This window comes from Schistocerca americana, chromosome 3 (genome assembly GCF_021461395.2).
Source record: "Schistocerca americana isolate TAMUIC-IGC-003095 chromosome 3, iqSchAmer2.1, whole genome shotgun sequence".
In the NCBI taxonomy this organism is placed as follows: Eukaryota; Metazoa; Arthropoda; class Insecta; order Orthoptera; family Acrididae; genus Schistocerca; species Schistocerca americana.
The window spans coordinates 204,873,205-204,897,758 of record NC_060121.1 but is presented as its reverse complement, the minus strand read 5'-3'; the positions used below and the strand labels follow the sequence as shown (position 1 = coordinate 204,897,758).

General features: G+C 43.3%; 2 protein-coding genes across 2 annotated transcripts in view; one reads left to right on the top strand and one right to left on the bottom strand.

Annotated features, from left to right (window-relative positions):
• Window positions 1-24,554, bottom strand: part of LOC124607385 — a 445,395-nt gene that overhangs the window by 372,918 nt on the left and 47,923 nt on the right. The gene's annotated exons all lie outside the window — the stretch shown is intronic.
• Window positions 933-1,784, top strand: LOC124605974 (loricrin-like). Its single transcript, XM_047137939.1, has one exon. It carries the CDS (start codon window positions 933-935, stop codon window positions 1,782-1,784), a length of 852 nt encoding a protein of 283 aa, XP_046993895.1.

Genomic DNA, 24,554 nt, shown 5'->3' with positions numbered 1-24,554 from the left:
AAGACGATGACAAACATCATCTCGTAGAAGCAGCATGCCCCCACCATGAGCAGGAATCCCCGCCGTAAGGGTAAGGTCCATCCGCAGCGAAGTAAAATGGGAAAGAGCAAATTGGTCTTCAGGACGTGGCTTGGTTTCTTGGAGACACACTACAAGCATACATTGGGATCGCAGAAGCAGCTTGAGGTTCGCCCTGTTAGACTGAAGGCCACGGATATTCCGTTGTAAAATGGCCACAAAATTTAGGAACATCGGAGAATGAATAAGAAACACTCAGCTCGACAGCCGCTTAGGGCGATCTGTCGAGGGTGGGCGGCCACTGGAATCCACAGGTGGAGGATCTTCGTCCATCAACTCAGCGGGATCAATGGAGCTTCCCCGGTGTCGGTCAGTTGAAAAGGACCGACGAGTCGCGGAGGGCGGACGAAGCGTAGAGGGAGAAAACTGTTTGCCTTTGGATGATTGTTTTGACTTTTGGCGATCGGCAGACGAGCCAGACTACTGCGGACTCGAGGTACGCAAGAGATCTTCCCGGGAACAAATCTTTTTGAGTTGACGGTTGGCTGGCTGCGTTGCAACTGTCTTGGCCGGTGAGGCCAAAGAGCAGGTGTCAGAAATTACAGCCCGGGAAGCGGTAGACAGTTTCAGCATGAACTTTGCCACCATCAACTGAACTGTAAGTCACAAGTTTGCGTAGCCATGTTTCTTGTGGGATGGGGAGAGGCTAAAACGAAGTTGCAGTTTCCAGACGAAGTGACATTCGGTTTACGGCTCACGAACAGTTTTCGGGCAAGTGAACAGGGAAAGAGCAAAACGAGGAAATAGCAGTACAGGGAAAGAGCAGTGCAGGGAAAGAGCAGTGCAGGGAAAGATCAGTGCAGGGAAAGATCAGTGCAGGGAAAGATCGGTGCAGGGAAAGAGCAGTGCAGGGAATGAGTGGTGCGGGGAAAGGGCAGTGCAAGGAAAGGGCGGTGCGGGGAAAGGGCGGTGCGGGGAGAAGGCGGTGCGGGGAGAGGGCAGTGCGAGGAGAGGGCGGTGTGAGGAGAGGGAGGTGCAGGGAGAGGGCGGTGCGGGGAGGGGGCGGTGCGGGGAGGGGGCAGTGCGGGGAGGGGGCAGTGTGGGGTGGGGGTGGTGCGGGGAGGGGGCAGTGCGGGGAGGGGGCAGTGTGGGGAGGGGGCGGTGCGGGGAAGGGGCGTTGTGGGGAGGGGGCGGTGTCAGGAGGGGGCGGTGCGTGGAGGGGGCAATGTGGGGAGGGGGCAGTGCAGGGAGGGGGCGGTGCGGGAAGGGGGCAGTGCGGGCAGGGGGTGGCACGGGCAGGGGGCGGTGCGGGCAGGGGGCAGTGCGGGCAGGGGATGGTGCAGGGAGGGGGCAGTGCGGGAAATGTCGGTGCAGGGAAAGAGCAGTGCGGGAAATGTCGGTGCAGGGAAAGAGCAGTGCGGGGAAAGGGCGGTACGGAGAAACGGCAGTGCGGGGACGGGGCGGTTCGGGGAAGGGGCAGTGCGGGGAAGGCGCGGTGCGGGGAATGGGTTGTGCGGGGAAGGGGCGGTGCCGGGAAAGGGTGGTGCTGGGGAAGGGCGGTGCCGGGGAAATGGCAGTGCTGGGGAAAGGGCAGTGCGTGGAAAGGGCGGTGCGGGGAAAGGGCGGTGCAGGGAAAGGGCGGTGCCAGGAAAGGGCAGGGCCGGGGAAGTGCGGTGCAGGGGAAGGGCGGTACAGGGGAAGGGCAGTGCATGGGAAGGGCGGTGCAGGGAAAGGGCGGTGCAGGGAAAGTGCGGTGCAGGGCATGAGCGGTGCAGGGAATGAGCGGAGCAGGGAATGAGTGGTGCAGGGTATGAGCGGTGCAGGGAAAGTGCGGTGCAGGGAATGAGCGGTTCAGGGAATGAGCGGTTCAGGGAATGAGCGGTTCAGGGAAAGTGCGGTGCAGGGAAAGTACGGTGCAGGGAATGAGCGGTGCAGGGCATGAGCGGTGCAGGGAATGAGCGGTGCAGGGTATGAGCGGTGCAGGGAAAGTGCGGTGCAGGGAATGAGCGGTTCAGGGAATGAGCGGTTCAGGGAATGAGCGGTTCAGGGAAAGTGCGGTGCAGGGAAAGTGCGGTGCAGGGAATGAGCGGTGCAGGGCATGAGCAGTGCAGGGAATGAGCGGAGCAGGGAATGAGCGGAGCAGGGAATGAGCGGTGCAAGGTATGAGCGGTGCAGGGAAAGTGCGGTGCAGGGAAAGTGCGGTGCAGGGAATGAGCGGTGCTGGGAGTGAGCGGTGCAGGGAACGAGCAGTGCAGGGAATGAGTGGTGCAGGGAAAGTGCGGTGCATGGAATGAGTGGTGCAGGGTATGAGCGGTGCAGGGAAAGTGCGGTGCAGGGAAAGTGCGGTGCAGGGAATGACCGGTTCAGGGAATGAGCGGTTCAGGGAAAGTGCGATGCAGGGAAAGTGCGGTGCAGGGAATGAGCGGTGCAGGGAAAGTGCAGTGCAGGGAATGAGCGGTGCAGGGTATGAGCGGTGCAGGGAAAGTGCGGTGCAGGGAATGAGCGGTTCAGGGAATGAGCGGTTCAGGGAATGAGCGGTTCAGGGAAAGTGCATTGCAGGGAAAGTGCGGTGCAGGGAATGAGCGGTGCAGGGAATGAGCAGTGCAGGGAAAGTGCGATGCAGGGAATGTGCAGTGCAGGGAATGAACGGTGCAGGGAACGAGCGGTGCAGGGTGGTGAGCCCCCTGGAGTGAATTTCCCTTTAAGCTAATGTGCATTTTAGAACGTTAAGTAGAATTTGCCTATTGCTCAATTTTTTTAACTTTTTTATCTGATGTAATTTACAGACACACTTGTTACGAAGTTTTATGGAATGTTTAACCGTTCCATGTTTTGTTAAGCTTGTACTACTTCGTTGACGCACTTTTATATATATCTTGCACATACAGATTTAATTGGGGCTGTGGTATTATCCATCCGAAATTATTTTGTCACGCTTGAAGTGAATTATTGACTTATTTGTTACTAGGGATGTAATTTTAATCGTTTTTAATAGTGAAGCATGATTGGTACGCCATGTTCCATCTACTGTAATGGTTTTAAACTGTTTCTCCAGTATGTGGTTTTTTTCGTAGATTCTTTCATTAATCTGCTACAGGGTGACTTGTTAATTAGTGGTGAATTAGTTCTCTTTCTGGCATGTGCCACTGACTTAAGGTTTACTTAAATTTAGTCCATGTATGGGTAAATAAATGTTGAAGGGTTTATTAAATGAAATAAAAATTGTTGTAGCAGGAGACAAAAAGGACTCACAGCTCAAACTAGTCCTACCACTCCCTCTAGCAAGACAACAACATTAAGCCGCCTAAAGATAACTGGAGTTCGAAATTCGTTGTAAATAATTATTTATCAGCAGCTATTGGCTGTTAAATATGACGTTCTCCAAATACTTATGAGTTGTCTGGCCATAAAACATATATACTAGTTTTTAAAATAATGCTGAGCTACTGATGGGCTGATAATAGATACCGGGTATGTTACAAGCACTGTAACGGAAGAGAAAGTGATAGACGCGGAATAACGTCTGACAGATAATACCTTGTAAAGAGTTCACAATCTTGAACGGGAATAAAGTGAGGTAGGAAAACCGTCGTTTTCAACCATCCCCAGCTTTACGGGAGGCAGAAGAAACTGAAATGTGAAAGGCTGAACGACGAATTAAGACGGCGTCTTCGCTAGTGTGAGTGCAGTGGGGGGCCATCCGTCACGCTGCTCTGATTCAGGATGCAGAGAGGAGTTTGTTGCTGGCTTAACGCGTTCTGCTATCTGCAGACGCGAAGACACGCAGCGTGGCCTTTTGTGCCGGCAGTGGCGAGTGCCCCGTGACCTTTGGCCCGGTTAACAGGTCTCAGCGTCTATGTAGGCAGGGAGGAGTTCAGCTGAGTGCCGGGACAGGGCGTGCCATTTGCCGTAGGCGGGGGTAGCGATGGTCGTAATTGGCGCAAGGGGTGGTGGAGGGGTGGTGGGGGAGGGGAAGAGGTGCGATGTACCAGCCTCGTAACACTTTTCAGCCGCTGCTACTAATCCTTTTTTCAACAGATTTACGGAGCAAGTAGGAGACGAATTTCATGACATTATGCACTTTAAGATCAAGGAAGACACTTCTTTCACGTTGGCGACCTTCAGTGTACTTGGCGGGTCCAAATGAGGTTGGTGAATGGATCCAACTTAAAGTTACAATCTTCATCTTCTGTTTCTTCACTTCACGTATTAAGCAAATTGCCTGCTACTGTACTCCATCCCTTGTTTGGTCTTCATACATTTCTTTTTTCAGTATATTTGTAATTGAGAGCCTTTGTCGGGAGTCTTTTTCAACCCGTACAGTTTACACGTTCCTTCCATTTCCTTTTACTTAGCGTTAAGGTGATATATTTCTATACTCTTCTTGCATCCTCATTTCTTTTACGACCTTTCCTTCTACATAATTACACTTTCTTTAGAAACTTCGTTTATTGAGCTTGTATTCTGATTTTTTGCTTTCTCGTTGACGCCATGCTTAACTTTCATAGGTTAGTGTTGGTACTGCTGTCGTCTTGCGATCGCTCCACATACGAAAGAAAATTTATTTAATTCTTGGTCCACGTTATGGTTATATTCGTAAGTGATGGCTCATCCTAGATATTTAAAATGTTTAACTTCCTGGAAAATTTTATTATTCAGGACTATTTTGGATCTTAGTAGTTGTATGCCACGAAATGTCATCACTTTAGTTATATCTACAGGCATTGTTAGATTATAATGTGAGACTAACTGCTGCAAATTATAGACCCCCATTTGAAGGTTATCTTCCTTCTCTGCAACCAGAGTTGGATCATTTGCATATAAAAGTAAATTTATTGTAGTGTCACGATCGAAACATATTCCTTTTTTATTGAAGATTTTCATTTAGTCCGCCCCGATAACTGAGTGGTCAGTGCGGCGGTGTGTCACGCCAAGGGGCCCGGGATCGATTTTCGGCTGGGTCGGAGATTTTCTCCGCTCAGGGACTGGGTGTTGTGTTGTCCTCTTTACCATTTCATCACCAGTGGAAGGCAACGGGAAACCACCACTGGAATCACTTCCCTAGAAGCTCACGCAGTCGACCTCTCTGATGAGGCTTCCCCCATGACAAGACCTGCCGTAAGGCAGAACACAAAGTTTAAGTTCATTTAGTAATCACTTCATCTACCTATATATTGAAGAATGGTGGAGAAATACAGCCTTCTCGACGTACACTTTGTATGTCATCATTGGCTTTATGATTTTATTTCCCACGTGTACATTAATTTCGATGTTGTTGTGTAGCCATTTGGTAGTATGTATTAGATGAGATGGATTACCTCGTTTAGTCATTATATTCCATATTATTTCTCTGTTCACAAATCAAATGCCTTTCCAAAACATATAAAAGCAAGATTGGCTTCCCTGATGAATCATCGTCTCTTTTCTATAACTTGTTGCAGTGTAAATATGTTATCAATAGTTGATAGTCCCTTTTTAAAAGTTCCTCGGATATTAAATCTTTCATGATATTTTTTAGTCAACCTACTATTATTTGCAGAAAAACTCGTTTCGATATCTCGAACTGTTCACGAAGTACTCTCTAAGACATTAAAAAAGAGGGACGCACCACAAGAAATTATCCAAATCGGGCGGAAATGCGATGTACATTTAAAAGTTGGATGATTTATTCAGAAGAATGAGCTTCACAAGTTAAGCACGTCAGCAACACATTGGTCTACCTCTGCCCCTTATGCAAGCAGTTATTCGACTTGTCATTGCTTGAAATATTGGATGTCGTTCCAAGGAATACCGTGACAAATTCTGTCCAACTGTTGCGTTAAATCGTCAAAGGCTTGAACTGGTTGGAGGGCCTTGCCCATAGTGATCCAAACATTCTTAAATGGGGAGAAATCCGGCGACCTTGCTGGCCAATGTAAAGTTTGGCAAGCACGAAGACAAGCGGTAGAAACTCTCGCCGTGTGCCAGGATAGCTTGCCAGGAAGGGCAACAAAACTGGGATTAGAATATCGTCGACGTGCCACGGCGCTGCAAGGGTGCTTCGGATGACAACCAAAGGGATCATCTACATCTACGTGATTACTCTGCTATTCATGATAAAGTGCCTGGCAGAGGGTTCAACGAACCACCTTCATGCTGTCTTTCTACCGTTCCACTCTCGAACGGCACTTAAATTTTTCTGTGCGAGCCCTGTTTTCTCTTATTTTATCGTGACGATCATTTCTCCTTATGTAGGTGGGTGCCAACAGAATGTTTTCGCAATCGGAGGAGAAAACTGTGATTGAAATTTGATGAGGAGATTCCTTCTCAACGAAAAACGCCTTTGTTTTAATGATCGCCACTCCAATTCACGTATCATGTCTGTGACACTGTCTCACCTATTTCGCGATAATTCGAAACGAGCTGCCCTTCTTTGTACTTTTTCGATGTCATCCATCAGTCCCACCTGATGCGGATCCCACACCGCACAGCAGTACTCCGGAATAGGGTGGACAACTGTAGTGTAAGCAGTCTCTTTGGTGGACCTGTTGCACTTTCTTTCTGCCAATGAATCGCAGTCTTTGGTTTGCTCTACCCACAATATTATCTATGTGATCGTTCCGATTTAGGTTATTTGTAATTGTAATCCCTAAGTATTTAGCAGAATTTACAGGCCTCAGATTTGTGTGACTTATCGCTTAATCGAAATTTAGCTGACTTCTTTTAGTGCTCATGTGAATAACTTCGCACTTTTCTTTATTCAGGGTCAATTGCCACTTTTCGCACCATACAGATATCTTATCTAAATCATTTTGCAAGTCTTTTTGAGCATCTGATGACTTTACAAGACGGTAAATGACAGCATCATCTGCAAACAGGCTAAGACGGCTAGTTAGATTGTGAATGATGTGAAAAGAAATGGTACTACGGACCCTCACTCCTGGTTGTCGGGTCTCAGGACAGGCGACGGTGTGATTGTCATCTCACGTCTTCAGAGTATTATCTAATTAACTGTAACAAGAATACTGTCGACGTACCGCTGTGCCTCAAATGACGACGGAAGGGGTAGAAATGTAAATGAGCGTTTGGCGTCATTGGCCGGGAGGCCCCTTAAGGGGCAGGTCCGGCCGCCTTAGTGCAGGTCTTTCGACGCCACATTGGGAGACCTGCACACACCCAGTCCCTGATTGGAGAAAATCCCCGACCCATCCGGGAATCGAACCCGAGCCCCATAGGACGGCAATCCGTCACGCTGACCATTCAGCTATAGTGGAGGACAACGAAAGGGGTAATGATATGGAATTAAATGGCAGCCCACACCGTCACTCATGGTTGTCGGGCCGTATGGTGTACGACGAGCATATTAGTATCCCACTGCTGTCTGGGGCATCTCCAGACACGTCTCCGCTTGTCATTAGATCCGATGGGGGATTCATTTTTGAAGACAACTCCACTCCAGTCAATAAGATTCGAGGTTCAAATGGTTCAAATGGCTCTGAGCACTATAGGACTTAACTTCTGAGGTCATCAGTCCCCTAGAACTTAGAACTACTTATACGTAACTAACCTAAGGGCATCACACACATCCATGCCCGAGGCAGGATTCGAACCTGTGACCGTAGCGGCCGCGCGGTTTCAGACTATAGCGCCCAGAACCGCTCGGCCACAACGGCCGGCAAGATTCGAGGCCCAGTGTGCCGACACCACTGTAAATGTGCATGCTGACGTACAGTGATCAATGATAGTCGGCGCAAGTGGAGCTTAGAGCACAGCCCCCTTTAGCATTTTAAAGAACATAGTTCTAATATAGGAAAACAGCGATCTGTAAATAAACTGGAAGGAGTCTTGATGGTTTAACTTTTTAAATGGTGTCTGGTTTCGATCTTTTTATCAGATCATCTTCGGACCATAAATGTCTCACGGAGGCGGTGGCGCATGACAATTCTCTTGTTTGTGGCTTGTGGTGTACCGCCCCCTTTCTCTGAGCCGGCTATTAGTGGTGCGTGTGGTCACTGAAGCACCAGCTGCCCGTCTGATCGAAGACAAGATGAATCTGGGGCTCTCTGGTGATTGCTCGCTCCTCACATTCTGCCTCTTTAGTTCGACAGCTTTCTTCTTGACACTGTGTTCGGCTATGGTTCACCCATTCCTGGAAACATCGTCGAACAGAGCCATCGCTCCTATTCAAATGTGGAGCAATTCGCCGGTTACTCCAGACGGGGCCCCAGGACACGTCCTCTATAAAATGTTGACGTCTGCGCATATTATTCACGCACCTGTCGATGAGGCATCGCTACACTCCAGCTGAGCACACGGAATGAAATTCTCCAGGACTTTAAGCCCTGTTATCGATGTGTGCCCTGTTCCCTATGCTTGACAACTGTGCTCTGAAATTGCGCTCCAGCGTCACACATTCACCCGTCGTCTGTCAAAGTATACAATTTTGCATTTTCCGTCACATCTGCATGACTATCAGTTTGTGACCAATTTGCATAACGTGACGCGATTCGTCCATCGTTGTGTTTTATATCTGTGCAATTAATTACCCACAGTTGATTTGCATAATGTCCTTGGAGTTTTTCATCAGTTTTGTCTACAGATGGGTGACGATATATTGAGTGTGTAATAAGCGTGCATGAGGTACAAACGAGCAGTGATAATTCTTAATTAATGAGGGCAGAAAGCAAGCAGATAGATACCAGAGAATGGTCGGTGTGAGCGTGGATGACACTGCTTTAGAAAAGCGGATGACTCCTATAGCCGTTAAGAAACGGTACAACGCCTACACAGGGTGTGACCGACATTCGGTTTATGGCCAATGAAAGTGACGTGAAGGCGACCTATCAATAAATTTGTTCGACGTGTATACTAATGTTGTTCATAAGAGCATGAAAAAAGATTACCATGAACAACAAAATATCGGCCCGCATAAAAAAAAAAAAGTTCAAATGTGTGTGAAATCTTATGGGACTTAACTGCTAGGGCCATCAGTCCCTAACCTTAACCACTACCTAACCTAAATTATCCTAAGGACAAACACACACACCCATGCGGGAGGGAGGACTCGAACCTCCGCCGGGACCAGCCGCACAGTTCATGACTGCAGCACCTTGAGACCGCTCGGCTAATCCCGCGCGGCTCGGCCCTCCTCATCTGAAAGATCAGTTACACCTTTTTGGCCTGTTCACGATCTCCTTAAAAACTCAAATACTGTACTGTAATGAAAACTTAATGGATATAATAACCTGTTAGTTGGAGTAGTAACCGACAAATTGACGCGGTTGTTCAATACATAGTAAAACCGTCTAGAACATGTAAACTACTAGCCGCTATAAACAGCGGTTCCTTTGATTTTTTTAAATTTATTCTATTTCTAGGAGCTAGAACCCTCTAACAGAATCATTCGAACATGGCTAATGATACGGACGAAATCTGTAATTTTCATGAAAATTAACGAAGTTGGTAACTGGAACTCAGTCTTCACTTTCACTTACAAGTTTGATAAATCAGATTAAAATATTCTACTTGGATAAATGTTATTGAAGAAGTTAATATATTTAAATTATAAACTTCTTAATGCTGTTCACTGATTTTAGTATTTTCCTACACAAACAAAGCAATCGTTTCCTGCTGATAGCCTCTCAATGCAGTCAGAAACGATCGTCTCTCGCCTGACCCTAATGAAGTTTCTAATTGGCGTAAATACTATTAATTATATACAAATAAATCAACACCAGAAAAACCGCTCATCGTAAGTAGAAGAAAGTAACATGCTCTCACATCCGAAAAATGGAAATAAAATCTGCGAAATAAATAAAGAAGAAGAAATTGGGTCGTTTTTCCATACTTAATTTTCAGCATTATATTGCCATACAACGATTTAATACATCTAATGAGATATTATCGACTGCAAGATGTAACGAAAGATTGACAAATTGATGCTAAAAAGACCTGAACTACAGAAAAGTCACCTAAGCTGTAAGTTATATGAAAAATTATGTCATGGCCTTAAGCGCTATGATGAAATAACTAGACAATCTGCTTCAATTTTATGAAGAATGCGTAACTCTGAATGCGGACCTAATGTCAACACTGGAAACCTGTAACAACATGATCTTTAGTGTCAGCTCCCACAGAGATCGCTGTGGCACATCCAGTCAACACATTTATCGTTTCATTAAAGACAGAAGTGTTTCTTGTACGTGACAGGTAACTTCGTTAATGATATTTTATGATGGAAGCTATCATTCTGTTTTGTGTTGTGAAATATTATTAATCCTAACAGCATGGTTAGTATAAGACTTACTGTTTTAACATTATTGAACTGCTGGCCGAAACACCCTGCCAGGTTAAGTCGACTGAAAAGTTTCGCCCTACAAATGGAATAACGTAACGTTTCAGAACAATAGAGTAATTGGAGTCTTTTTTATTTTAATCACCATTGAAATACACATGTGAATATAATTTGAATAATTTGCAACCCTATATGAATTTATTGAATACCGAACAGAAAAGGAAACGGACCTGAATGGACTTTTTACCGTCAATGTCGTCCCACCAAACGTCGGTTCAAAGCATACCAAGTGGCATATGGAGCGAGGACTGGCTGTCAAAGGGCAGAGTACCCTTTCGAACACTTATTAAAACTAACATAGATTACACTCTTGCAAATTTTTACGTCCATGCGGGGGAAGTAAGGACATGGAAATAAAATAATTCACAAGAACTATACATCTAAATTACAATAAAACCTTTTAAAATTTCCAAATTCTTAAGACACTCCGGTAAGACAAACTTTTTTTTCTTTTGTTAATCATAGGTTGGTCATTTAAACAAAGTGAGTGTAACAAACACCTGGGTAGTTATCCACTAGATACTAAACTGTCAGCCTTGAAACGAAGGACACACTGATAAATTATGCAATCAAATGCAATGACAGTGGTTTGCAACAACTATAAAAATACGAGCCTTAAAAAATGTAACGTAGTTTCCTACGACTGAACATCCGTCAACACAGTCAAGGTGTCCCAGTCCGCTGCAGTCTCGGTATTGCTAATAGCCGTCATCCCTCATTCGGTGGCAACCGATATTACATCGTTTCCAGTAGGACTTCCAGTGCCCATCCATACTCCTCACAGGTCAAACACTTTCACTGACATAATCTGAACACAACCATAAACCGTTCTTGGAAAGGAAGACTATTGTAAATGATAGTCACCGCATATCGAATTCCATTTAGTATCTATACCAGTAGGTAAAATTGTACTCATATGGCTATAATATTGGAAGTACGGCGAGATTTACAATTAATTTAACGCGTTACCACTGCATACGAGAAGCTGTGGTGGTATTTCTCATTTCATCAGTGAACGAAAATTTGTTTTTGGTGAAGGATACGTGGAAAGAGGGAGGACATAATGTCCACATTTCTAAGAACGTTCTAATTCCAAATTCGATAAAATACTAGGTATGAATATCAGAACCTAAAATTTTACTGATACTCTATAACATTTGGAGTATCATTTGGGTTGACTGCTTTAAGACGTTGCCACTGAAGAAGGAAAAGAGAGGTGACCTTTCTCAAATCGTTGGCTTATGAAAACTATAACTGTTGTTATGAATTCATGGGAAGAAGTAAGACATTATCTCCTTGTGCGTGCCGTAGTCTTCTTGTGAAAACCGGTTTATTTGCCAAATCGCTGTGATAAGACAGTTGATGAAGTACTAATTTCGGCAATAAGTGATGCCATCTTCAGATGTATAAAAAGAAAATACGTCGAGGTTACGGCTTACAGTCATATAAAAAACATGTTGTACTGCATATTCAACAGCTCATTCACATAAATTACGTACAAATAAAACCGGGCAGTGGTAGTTACATAACACAACGGTTAAATCACTCTGTCACATTAGGACTATACAAAATTCTGTAAAATAATAACTCCCATAAAATTCTGCTCATATGAACAGATACAATACATAGTCAGAATAAAATCCATACTAATATTATAAATGTGAAAGTAGCTTTGTCTCTTAGGCTCCCACGACTAAACCGCTAAGCCGATTTTGATATTAAATTTGGTGTGGAAATAGCTTGAACACCGAGGAAGGACAAAGGATATTTTAGAAAGAGTGTAGTACAACATATTTACTGATATGAAAAAAATAACACGAAATATGGAAGATAATTACTCTTTCAAAAGATGGTTATCTTTGACTTTTCAACCTTATCATGTTTGTGACGATGGTTTTATTGTTTTATATGTTCTGCATAATACGTTTCAACGTGATGAATACAATGATTACACAATGCTCTACGTGTTTAACCGATACTTCTGTACTAATACCAGATACAAACCCGTCATATTTTGCCACTAAGTGTCATGCGTCTCTTATAACTTTTATGTCCCGTTTAAATTTGGGTGTGCAGCTCATGGTCACGCGGTTAGCTTACTCTTTCACCATGGGTTCCTGCTTTAAGTTATCGCCCTGCACGTTCTATTTTTTTCTTTCTATCTGCTCGCGTCTGGTTGTGTTTGTCGTCCTCATCATCAGTTTATCACCATCTACGTGCAAAACATGGTAGTGGCGTCAAATAAAAAAGATATGCCCGAGTTCCCAGACATCCCAACTGGGATCTCCCGTCCAATAAAGCCATAAGCTCATTTCATTACATTTTCTACGCGAGCGATGTGTAGCAGCTAGAATACAATGTTTATACAATTCGCAACGTGTTTAATCTATGCCAATCTGTACTACCATACTAATACTATAAATGCGAAAGTAACTCTACCTGTTACGTTTTCACGACTAAGCGGCTGAACCAATATCCATGAAATATGGCTTTAGATAGCTTGAACCCTGATGAAGGCTACTTTACGAAGTGTGTAATATAAGATGTTTATTGATTTGAAGAATATTACGTAAATTAAGGAAAAATACTTGCTTTTTGAAAAAGCTACGAGTACTCACTCTTTCGTATTTGAACTTTTTAATGCTTGTGATAATACTTTTATTGGTTGATATGTTCTACGTATTATGATTCATTGTAATCAGTACAATGTTTATCCAATCCTCAGCGTGTTTAATCCATATTTTCATACTGATATCAGTATTATTAATCGCGAAAGTAACTCACTCTGATACGTGAGTCTTGCCTGTTCGTGGTATAATGCCACGTTGGCTGAGAGAGAATAACTGATGACTGGATTTGGAGTATAACGAAAGATAGTGTTGAGAGGTACCACCAAACGGCGGTCTGCCCTGCGTGACGTCAGTTACAAGTAATGTAACAGGGTCACAGTCTTCATTCTTGTTTAACATTGGAATTAACGGAAGGAATGTAAAATTAAAAGTAGTATGCTCCAAGTAATCATAGCGACAGAGTTTGCATAAATTATATATAAAGGAGACACGGAATACTGTAAAATGTCAAAAAAGCTGCCTATGCCATCAGAAAATTGGAAACATTTTGTGACTTGACAAAAACGTAATATATTACATAAAATAATAAATTTATGTTACACGGTGTTTGTAACAAAATTTGCTTTAGGGAAAAAGTACACAGTCGGCATTTACAGAATTATGAAATGCGATTTGGCCTTATTGGTCGGTTTCACAGTTACGTATTGCAGTAACTGGTAATCTAGGATCCGTTTAACATAGCGATCTTGGGAAATAAATTCGTTTTAACAAGAAGGCTACAGTACATATTTATGGATCGCCTTCTGCACTGAATGGTCATGTCAGGTAATCACTTCCTTATGCTTTATTACGTCCAAGTTCGATATTCGCTGTAATATTTTGTATCTACACCAGCACCAAAAACTATTGTGATACATCGATGCCATCGTAAGTATTGCAAGCTTATGGTTACTTTCTTAATAAATTATAAGCTTTATCTAAAGCACAGAATGACTTATTTGATTAGAAGGCAAAATTATGAAAAAACACCTTGTTCATTTTAAGAAGCTAATTTAGAATAAAATGGTAAATTATAAAATTATACATTGTTTGTATTAAGAAACGTAATTATTGAAACACATAAACGTAAAAACCATAGAACAGAATTGCATTCCCAACAAAAATGTAAGCCTTGACACAAATTTTTGCTTACTATTACCTGTCGTTATTGCAAAATATTACTGCAAGCTTTGCTTCAAGACGAAACACTCATATACACCAAGTTGACTTTGAAACAAAAACTAAATATAAGATTGAAAGTCAACATATTGGATTTACACCATGTTCATAAGAACGACGTTGAAGATAAAATCAAATACAGACATAGGCATTATAGGAGAGATACTCATCAGACACTTCGAAGAAAAATGAATTTATGGTGGTCAGTTCAGTACACTACTGAGCCCACAGCTTAAGCGAATTATCTAATGCTGAAACTCCTCTGAGATTCGTGAAATCTTCTCGGGTGATCAGCCGAGTAAAGGCGTCGTCTTCTCGCAACGTTTCGAAGGGTTTCGTACCCATCATCTTCAAGCGAAGTGTCGAGATGCTGTGTTGCGCGGTCCTATAAAGGCTCCTGGACCAGTGACTGATTCCGGGCGCCGACCAATCAGGTACCTGCGGAATCGGCCGCCGCGCCAGTGCTGGAGGGTTCGCGGCGCATCACGCAGAGGCGCTCGGAACACATTAGAAATGTACGCCTTGGTCAGACAGAAAAATCGGCGGTAGCGGAACATAGCATTAACGAAGGACACACCTTCCTCTTTGAGGGTACGAAGAAGCTGTGTGACGCTAAAGGATTTTGGGATTCAGTTTTCAAAGAGGCTGTAGAAATTCGGTTGAACAGCAACCTGATCAATCGAGACACTGGTTTCCAACTTAGTACAGCTTGGAATCCCGCAATAACTAAAATTAGAAGAGAACGCTCCGGCACGAAGACGGTAGCGGCCACAGACGTATTAGGAACCGGCAGGGACTCGACGCCCGGTCCGCGCCGCGAACCCTCCAGCACTGGCGCGGCGGCCGATTCCGCAGGTACCTGATTGGTCGGCGCCCGGAATCAGTCACTGGTCCAGGAGCCTTTATAGGACCGCGCAACACAGCATCTCGACACTTCGCTTGAAGATGATGGGTACGAAACCCTTCGAAACGTTGCGAGAAGACGACGCCTTTACTCGGCTGATCACCCGAGAAGATTTCACGAATGGAATACGCCGAGAAAGTCTCAAATCACACTCCTCTGAGATGTCATCTGCCGTGTGTCCGCTACTGAAGAATTTGTTTCCCTACAGTTGCTGTGCATAAAATGGGGGTACCAGATTGCCAGTCCTCTGGTAAACTAGAAACGGAAAAATTCTATTAAGTTAATGACGTTTTCCTTTACCTACATTATGATCACATTCTTCTGAACATTCGAACTGTTCTTCATATATTGTTCAGGTTTGATATCTTCGTGATACACAGTGCGTGTACTTTTTATTACTGCACTTTCGTTTCCTGTATGCACAGATGCCATATACATTTTGATTCTCATGAAGGCACATATGCTACCATACTATTTCCTCCATACCCAGTGGGCACTTCCGATACTCTTCTATTGGTAATGGCACCATGAAGTTATCGAATACTTGGTATCAACAGCGACACAAGTATCACAATCTAAACCATTATTGGATATAGTAGTAATACCCGAATGGCAAAGGCAGTTTGGTAGCGACTGTTTAAGAGAGTTGTAATATCACATTTTGTTACGGAAATAACGGTGTCTGATACCGTGGTGCGTACTAACCAAAGACGTTACTCCTTGCATAAGAAAAGCGAACGTTATCATTGCATTATCTCTGACTTTTATTTTCTCTATTGTTGAAAGCAATGTTAATGGCTTTGATTTTGTTCTTGTTCCGATATATACATGGGGAACGTATAATTGTAAATATTACATTTTCGATAGTACAAGTTGTATTCAAGGAAGAAATAAACGAGTGCTCATCTCTGATAAGTAATTAGATGGGGCTCGAGCGTAAATATTACTCTTTTTGGTCATTCTAATTATTATAGAAAGTTTTAGCTACACTCCGCCGACGTGGAGTTGGAGAGACGCTGTGGAGGTTGGCGAACGTGCCTGCAAATAAACACGGCGACTTTCATGAGACTCAAGAGCACGCAGCAAAAATTGTGCCACAGCTCTTTACCTACAAATTACCACATGACAAAACACACACAAGGCGAGTTTAGTTTCGATGGACATTTCAATACATCATTTTAAAAGCAAGAATACATTCTAATCTTGTCCATAAAACCATGAAAGAGTCCAGACGCGAAAGCCATCGTTTGAGGACAGGCATTGGTGTTGTGACGTTTGAGGAGCAAACAGAAGCACAGGAAAACGTAGCATACATCATGGAGCGAGTATAGCTTTAAAAATTGAGTAAGAACCGCGAAGAATGATTGCGATCTTTCACAGATGGTATAATGAAATGATCATGTGGCACTGATGGCCGGGAGTCCCCACCTGGGAAAGTTCCGCCGCCGAGTTGCAGGTCTTTTCAGTTGACACCACATTTGGGGACTTGCGAGTCGATAATGGTGAGATGATGATAAGGACAACAGAACAGCCAGCGCTCTAGGGTAGAGGATCTCTGACGCGGCCGGGTATCGAACCCGGGCCCGCTGCATGGAAATAAGACGCGCAGACCACTCCGCTAAACCGACTAACAAGTGATCCGATTTTCGGCACGTTGGTGTGGTCTTTTTCCTTGACCGTCTGCTTGTTGGTTGGTTGATTTGGGAGAAGAGAACCAAACTGCGAGGTCATCCCCATCGGGTTAGGGAACAACGGGAAAGGAAGTCGACCGTGCCCTTTCAAAGAACCATTCCGGCATTTTCCTGAAGCTATCTAAGGAAATCACGAAAAAACTAAATCAGAATGGCCGGACGCGGGTTTGAACTGAATGTGGTTCCAGTGTACTAACCACTGCGCCACCTCCCGCCTTAACCTTTACAGGGTTTCACAATTACTTATTTACTTAGGTAAAACTGATTAAATGATCAATGAGCTCTCCGCGGCTAGCTTTTAGCAATTAGGTTTTGGGATAGTTTTACTACCCCTTCTACCTTTTTGGTTGGTTCGATTGTCTCGAAAAACTTCCCGCCATATGGTTTCCCGTACAGAGAGCGAGAGGCTACTTGCGTGAGTGCGCCTTGTCATTGGAGAGATTGTGTGGTGGCTCCCATTATTGATTGAATTGAGTGTCTTTTAATACAGTAAACTGACTCCTACAGATAGAGTCTATGTGCCTGTGCTTAATATTATTTCCTATTTCTTTGCTTAGACTTTAAATTTTGTGAGATTTTCATTACTCGAAGTTATGTATTCACTGTTCTATTTCAATCTGTTCACTACACTAAAGTTTTGCATAACGCCATTTACAGGGTTTAATAATTTATATTATAGTTTCAAGTACATATTAGCTTGATCAGGTGGAAATATTGTAACTGGATTACGTAAAAATATTGTAAGCACAGTTAGGTGGCTCAACTAAGGGTTGAACTTGTATGTGAAGTAGATCTGTCATTTTACAGAGGTTATCTAAAGTCTTTGACCTCTTTTCCCGAGCTGTAGTCAGTTTGTAAAATTTGTGGTAGCAGCTTGGTTTCATGTGGATCACCATCAAATTGAGAGACCCTTTTTTCCTTGTTCCATGATGTCATCAAAAATTGTAACATGAAGTACAGAGCATGTGTTACTCGATCTGTGAAAGTTAAAACAAATTCTTTTCGGTGTCAATACTGAAGTTTGAATTTCCGAGTAATAAATTATTTAAGCAAAATGTGTAATGCAATCTCGGCCCAGCACCTTACCACTTCATTCCTGCTTCTATCACTTCAATAATTCCGCACTGGGCATGAAAATTTATTCATACTGGATTTATGTATGTGTCCGGCGAAGAAACTCACTAGAACATTCAATATTAAGTAACAGAAATATCGTCAACATCAGCCTGTTCCACCCTTCAATTTATCACCAGCACATATCCTATTAACTTTCTTTTACAATCTTTATGCATCTCTTTCATCTTTATCACTGTAATTTACTTCTATATCTTAAAATATGTTTTTCTTTACACCTTTCAGTAATTCTGACCATTCCTTACAGTTTTCAGTAATTCTGATCAATTGTGGCAATGGAACACAAATGTGGTCAGCACGCTGCTAAATGCATTTTTCCTTATGTTGTTGTTTCATAAATACGGTAATTCCTCGTATACTTTTCGAATCACTCATTACTTCAAATTTCAATCCAATGAGAGTAGAAGTAGACTTAGTCTACCTACTGTCTGTTACATTACTATAAACTGACAGTTTTCTGGTTGTATTGGACATCTTCAGATCATTTTTCATATTTAGTCTTAATGTTACTATATTTTATTGTCACAGTGTGTGACTGGTTAAGACTCTTCATTATGGTGGACACTGCTCGCAACGGAAAGTAATTCTACTTTATACACATAAGAATCGAGGATAGCTCCCTGTGTCAAGTATGCCCAGTTTGCCCAACGAGTAAAGCACATTGTCGGCAGAACTGTAGCAGAAATTGGTAATTTAACAGTACTGGAAACGTAAAATTGGGAGCTGAATGCGACATACCACCCTTCACGGACTTCTATTTCTGTTACCTAGCGAGTTGCAGCAGTGATTGAAGCCCTAGTTTGGCATAGCGGAGGAGAAGGGTTCAATTCCTCTGCCTTCTAAGGGACTAGGCCGTTTGTTTATCGCTATTCTTTTCCCATTTGAGCTTGTGCTCCGTCTTGATAAGCAATAAATTGTAATCCTTCCTCCATTTCCGTCGTTTCCTTTCAATAAATTGTAGCAGGAAAAGAATATAATTGTCGCTGTTATTGTAGTAACTACACACAATCAGAAATTAATCAATAAAGCTTTTAGCTCTTGTGTTAGGCCTTTATCTATTTCCTATCATTATTGTTCGTACTAATGCGTCAATCACATTACTTCGTTTACATGTCTTCCGCATATTAGCATTCTTAACTAAAAGATATGTATTAAAAAAATTGTTGTGGAATAAATCAAGGAACGCAAGGAGTATTAAACATGAGTAAGTGTGCATGATACAGCTCTAGCGCAATTCTTTTGAAGTTGACTCCACTTTGGTTATTGACAACGTATTGCACAAATGCTATGAGGATGTGGTCGATGACTTTCCGTCTTGTCACTGACTTGCGTTGATTACAAATAGAGGCGGTAGCACTGTTGTCTTGTTCGAATGAACTGGGACAGGTAAATGTTTATATCTTAATATTTTAATCTACATCTACATCTACATCTACATTGATACTCCGCAAGCCACCCAACGGTGTGTGGCAGAGGGCACTTTACGTGCCACTGTCATTACCTCCCTTTCCTGTTACAGTCGCGTATGGTTCGCGGGAAGAACGACTGTCTGAAAGCCTCCGTGCGCGCTCTAATCTCTCTAATTTTACATTCGTGATCTCCTCGGGAAGTATAAGTAGGGGGAAGCAATATATTCGATACCTCATCCAGAAACGCACCCTCTCGAAACCTGGCGAGCAAGCTACACCGCGATGCAGAGCGCTTCTCTTGCAGAGTCTGCCACTTGAGTTTATTAAACATCTCCGTAACGCTATCACGGTTACCAAATAACCCAGTGACGAAACGCGCCGCTCTTCTTTGGATCTTCTCTATCTCCTCCGTCAACCCGACCTGGTACGGATCCCACACTGATGAGCAATACTCAAGTATAGGTCGAACGAGTGTTTTGTAAGCCACCTCCTTTGTTGATGGACTACATTTTCTAAGCACTCTCCCAATGAATCTCAACCTGGTACCCGCCTTACCAACAATTAGTTTTATATGATCATTCCACTTCAAATCGTTCCGTACGCATACTCCCAGATATTTTACAGAAGTAACTGCTACCAGCGTTTGTTCCGCTATCATATAATCATACAATAAAGGATCCTTCTTTCTATGTATTCGCAATATATTACATTTGTCTATGTTAAGGGTCAGTTGCCACTCCCTGCACCAAGTGCCTATCCGCTGCAGATCTTCCTGTATTTCGCTACAATTTTCTAATGCAGCAACTTCTCTGTATACTACAGCATCATCCGCGAAAAGCCGCATGGAACTTCCGACACTATCTACTAAGTCATTTATATATATTGTGAAAAGCAATGGTCCCATAACACTCCCCTGTGGCACGCCAGAGGTTACTTTAACGCCTGTAGACGTCTCTCCATTGATAACAACATGCTGTGTTCTGTTTGCTAAAAACTCTTCAATCCAGCCACACAGCTGGTCTGATATTCCGTAGGCTCTTACTTTGTTTATCAGGCGACAGTGCGGAACTGTATCGAACGCCTTCCGGAAGTCAAGAAAAATAGCATCTACCTGGGAGCCTGTATCTAATATTTTCTGGGTCTCATGAACAAATAAGGCGAGTTGGGTCTCACACGATCGCTGTTTCCGGAATCCATGTTGATTCCTACATAGTAGATTCTGGGTTTCCAGAAATGACATGATACGCGAGCAAAAAACATGTTCTAAAATTCTACAAGAGATCGACGTAAGAGATATAGGTCTATAGTTTCTAATAATTATAATTCCTCATATGTATAAAGATGCGTGTCAATGTTTCATGTGCAGTGATTAGCAATGAAAGAATATATATATATATATATATATATATATATATATATATATATATATATATATATATATGTGTGTGTGTGTGTGTGTGTGTGTATGTGTGGGTAATGGAGATCGGTCAATATCCGTATCAGAGAATCCAGTGACCTTAGAGCAATTTGCAAACACGAATATTGTTGTGACTCGAGGGTTTATTGTATTTAAAATTAATTTTGTTTGTTTGCAACAAATTAATTTGGATTAGGCCTATACAACGAGCAAATAAGTAAGATTCAGTAAAAGAAATTTACACAAATCACAGCAATCAATGATTACAAATCGAATATTTCTTTTAACTGTGAGCGGCAAATGTTTACATGACGAATTTTAGAATGATTTATTGGAAAACTCAGTCTTTCAGCAAAGTTTTGTGTTATACACACCGTGAAAGTAGTTCGAACCTGCCTATGTTAGTGTGTTCTCTTTGCGTCCAACTCACGAATGTGTCCACAGTCATCTATCCTGGAATTGGAAAACTTATACTACGTTATGTAAGGCTGCAGGCTTTCGTGGCCGTTGTCACTGAAGTTAAAATCTCTCTGTCTTCACGTGACTTCCGTATCAGCGATGACAACAACCTGGAATCAGAGTTGGATTTTTTAAAGAGGACAATGAAGGCAAATGACTACGATAGTTATTCAATCGACAGGGCGTCTAGATGGAATGTTAATCACGCTAATAAGAATGACTAGGAACCGCCTTCTCACTCTGTTAGGTTACCATTCGTTTCTGGGGTCACTGATCGCATAAGCAGAATCTTAAAGAAAATGGTATCCAGACATCTTTCTTCAGTCGAAACAAATAAAAAAATTTCCGACGAAAAACGGATGTACCTGATTGCCTCCATAATGCAGGCGTCTATCAAGTGTCATGTGGCTGTGGAAAAGTGTATGTAGAAAAAAAAAAAAACGGGAAGAACTGTGAAAGAACGCATCAAGAACATGAACGGCACACGCGGCTAAAACGAAGTGTAAAATCGACAGTAGCGGAAAATCATGAGAAAATGTGGCTTAGACAACGATTTTAAAAACCTAGATGTAATGACAAAAGAAACCAACATTTACGGAAGAAAGTTCCGAGAAGTGGTTGCAATTTCCAAGACTGCTTGTAATATCAGTAGAAAGGACGGGTACAGGCTTCCGGCACCGTGGCTCTCCGTCATCAAGGAAGTAAAGATGCGGCCGCGGTGCGCGAGCAGTGCAAACAACGCGCTGTAAGTCACCTCGGCGGACAATAATACTTCGAGTAAACACTCGCCCTCTCCTGCTATGTCCGTTTCACCCATAGCAAATGATGATGGCCAACCAATAGCAGCAGGACGTTCAAATGGCTCTGAGCACTATGCGACTTAACTTCTGAGGTCATCAGTGCCATAGTACTTAGAACTACTTAAACCTAACTAACCTAAGGACATCACAGACATCCATGCCCGAGGCAGGATTCGAACCTACAACCGTAGCGGTCGCGCGGTTCCAGACTGTAGCGCCTAGGACCGCTCGACCACCCTGGCCGGCGCAGCAGGAGCAAGTTCAATCAATAACCCTTCTCCAGTGTGTGTGAAATCTTATAAGACTTAACTGCTAAGGTCATCAGTCCCTAAGCTTACACACTACTTAACCTAAATTATCCTAAGAACAAACACACACACCCATGCCCGAGGAAGGACTCGAACCTCCGCCGGGACCAGCCCCACAGACCATGACTACAGCGCCTTAGAACGCTCGGCTAATCCCGCTCGGCTCTCGAGTGTGTGGAACAGTCTCTGAAAAATGATATGAAATAATGGTATGACATTGTTGACCGGTAGGCCCCATGCGGGGGGGCTCGGCCGCCGTATTGCAAGTCCTTTTTAGTTGACGCCACTTCGGCGATTTGCGGGTCAATGGTGATGAAAACAGCCAGTCCCCTGCCGGGAATCGAACCCAGGCCCCTTGTGTGGAAGGTGGAAACGCTACCGCTAAGCTACGGAGGCGGACAGAGTCTCTCTATCCAGTGACGATTGGCCACCAATAGTATCCGTAAGGAACTTCCTGGTAGATTAAAACTGCGTGCCGGACCGAGACTCGAACTCGGGACCTTTGCCTTTCGCGGTCAAGTGCTCTACCATCCAAGCTACCAAAGCACGACTCACGCCCCGTCCTCACAGCTTTACTTCCGCCAGTACCTCGTCTCCTACTTTCCAAACTTCACAGAAGCTCTCCTGCGAAACTTACAGAAGTAGCACTGCTGGAAGAAACGATACTGCTGTGCCATGCCTTAGCCACAGCCGGAGGATGTCTCGTGGAATGCTACTTCTGCAAGGTTCGCAGGAGAGCTTCTGTGAAGTTTGGAAAGTAGGAGACGAGGTGCTGGCGGAAGTAGAACTGTGAGGAGAGGCCGTGAGTCGTGCTTAGGTAGCTCAGATGGTAGAGCACTTGCCCGAGAAAGGCAAAGGTACCGAGTTCGAATCTCGGTCCGGTGCACAGTTTTAATCTGCCAGGTAGTTTCATATCAGCGCACACACCGCTGCAGGGTGAAATGTCATCCTGGAGGTATCCACAAGAGTTCAGCCAGTAACGCCCCTTCCTCTGCATCAGCGCGTGAATATTAGCCTATGATGATGGCCCAATAATGGTAGCGAGGAGAATTTCAACCGATACTACCACTTTAAAAATAAAATAGCATTCTATGTTCCGGACCTCATATAGCTTTTTATAAGCGGCGTGGATTACAACATAGCAAATATTCTGTGTCGGATTAACAACAAAAGACGTTAAAATGGCTACTGACGTTCTATTGTTAATATATGTATACTATACGATCAGCGATCGAGCTGTTCGGTGCATGTGGTGTTCCGAGACTTAATAGGCACATAGGAATTGCAATCAACGGGGTTCTCATATATCGTGCCGGATTATACCATTCAGGCGAGCGTCTAATATTGCGAGGATGGAACCATTCGTTAATACTTCCGCCTTAGAAGCTTCATATATTCCTGCTGGGAGAGAATTTCTTCGCCAGTACAATGAACAATTGAAATGGTGCTTTTACTGAATATACTGGAATTTTAGAAGTAATCCCTGTTAATGGCAAGCAATTTATTCTTATTTTTTGGCTGACGTCCCAGGCTTCCGCTTCGTGCAAAACTGCACCCGGAACTACGGTTTAGTACATTCTCCTCTTCGTTGCTGTTTCCACATTTTTTTGTCCTTTATTAATCCTAGCAGAAATTTACTTATGCTTAGTTTATTCAATAAGACCCCAAAGTATTTTGTCTTTTCGAGATCCACAATACTACCTCCAAATTATTTTCCCATTACAACGACCAAGTACTCACATTTCTTCATCTTCATCTTCAGGTGGCTTGTAGTACTCCTATTTTCCTATTTGAACTTTCTTGCCATATAGCGCAAATCACCTTTAACTCCTAATACAATGTGGTCACCTGCAAAATTTGGCTATATGCTTTGCTGTCCTCTACTGATACTCCCGTAACCGGGCATTTGCTATGCTTAGTCTGCAGGATTGTTCCCAGCGACAGGTTCAAGAGGGTTGGCGACACCACACATCATTACCGTAGACCATTATTCACATTGAATTATTCTGTCTAATTATTCCGAATCTTTACCCTCGATGTGATAGTTTTGTACTCATTCACAACAGATGTTAGAAATCTTTTATCCCATTCTATCTCAACTTTTTACAGATTTTATTGGTGTTCACATTCTTTTCCAGATCAAGCAATGAATATGCGTTTTCAGTCCAACGTTTGTGCTTTCTTTATCAGTTCTCTTTGCATCTTGTGACTTGCATCTTTTGCTACGAGACCTTTAAGTACCTTCGAGTACAGTCTTCCAAGGAAGGGGTCACTGCCAATATCCCATAATTAT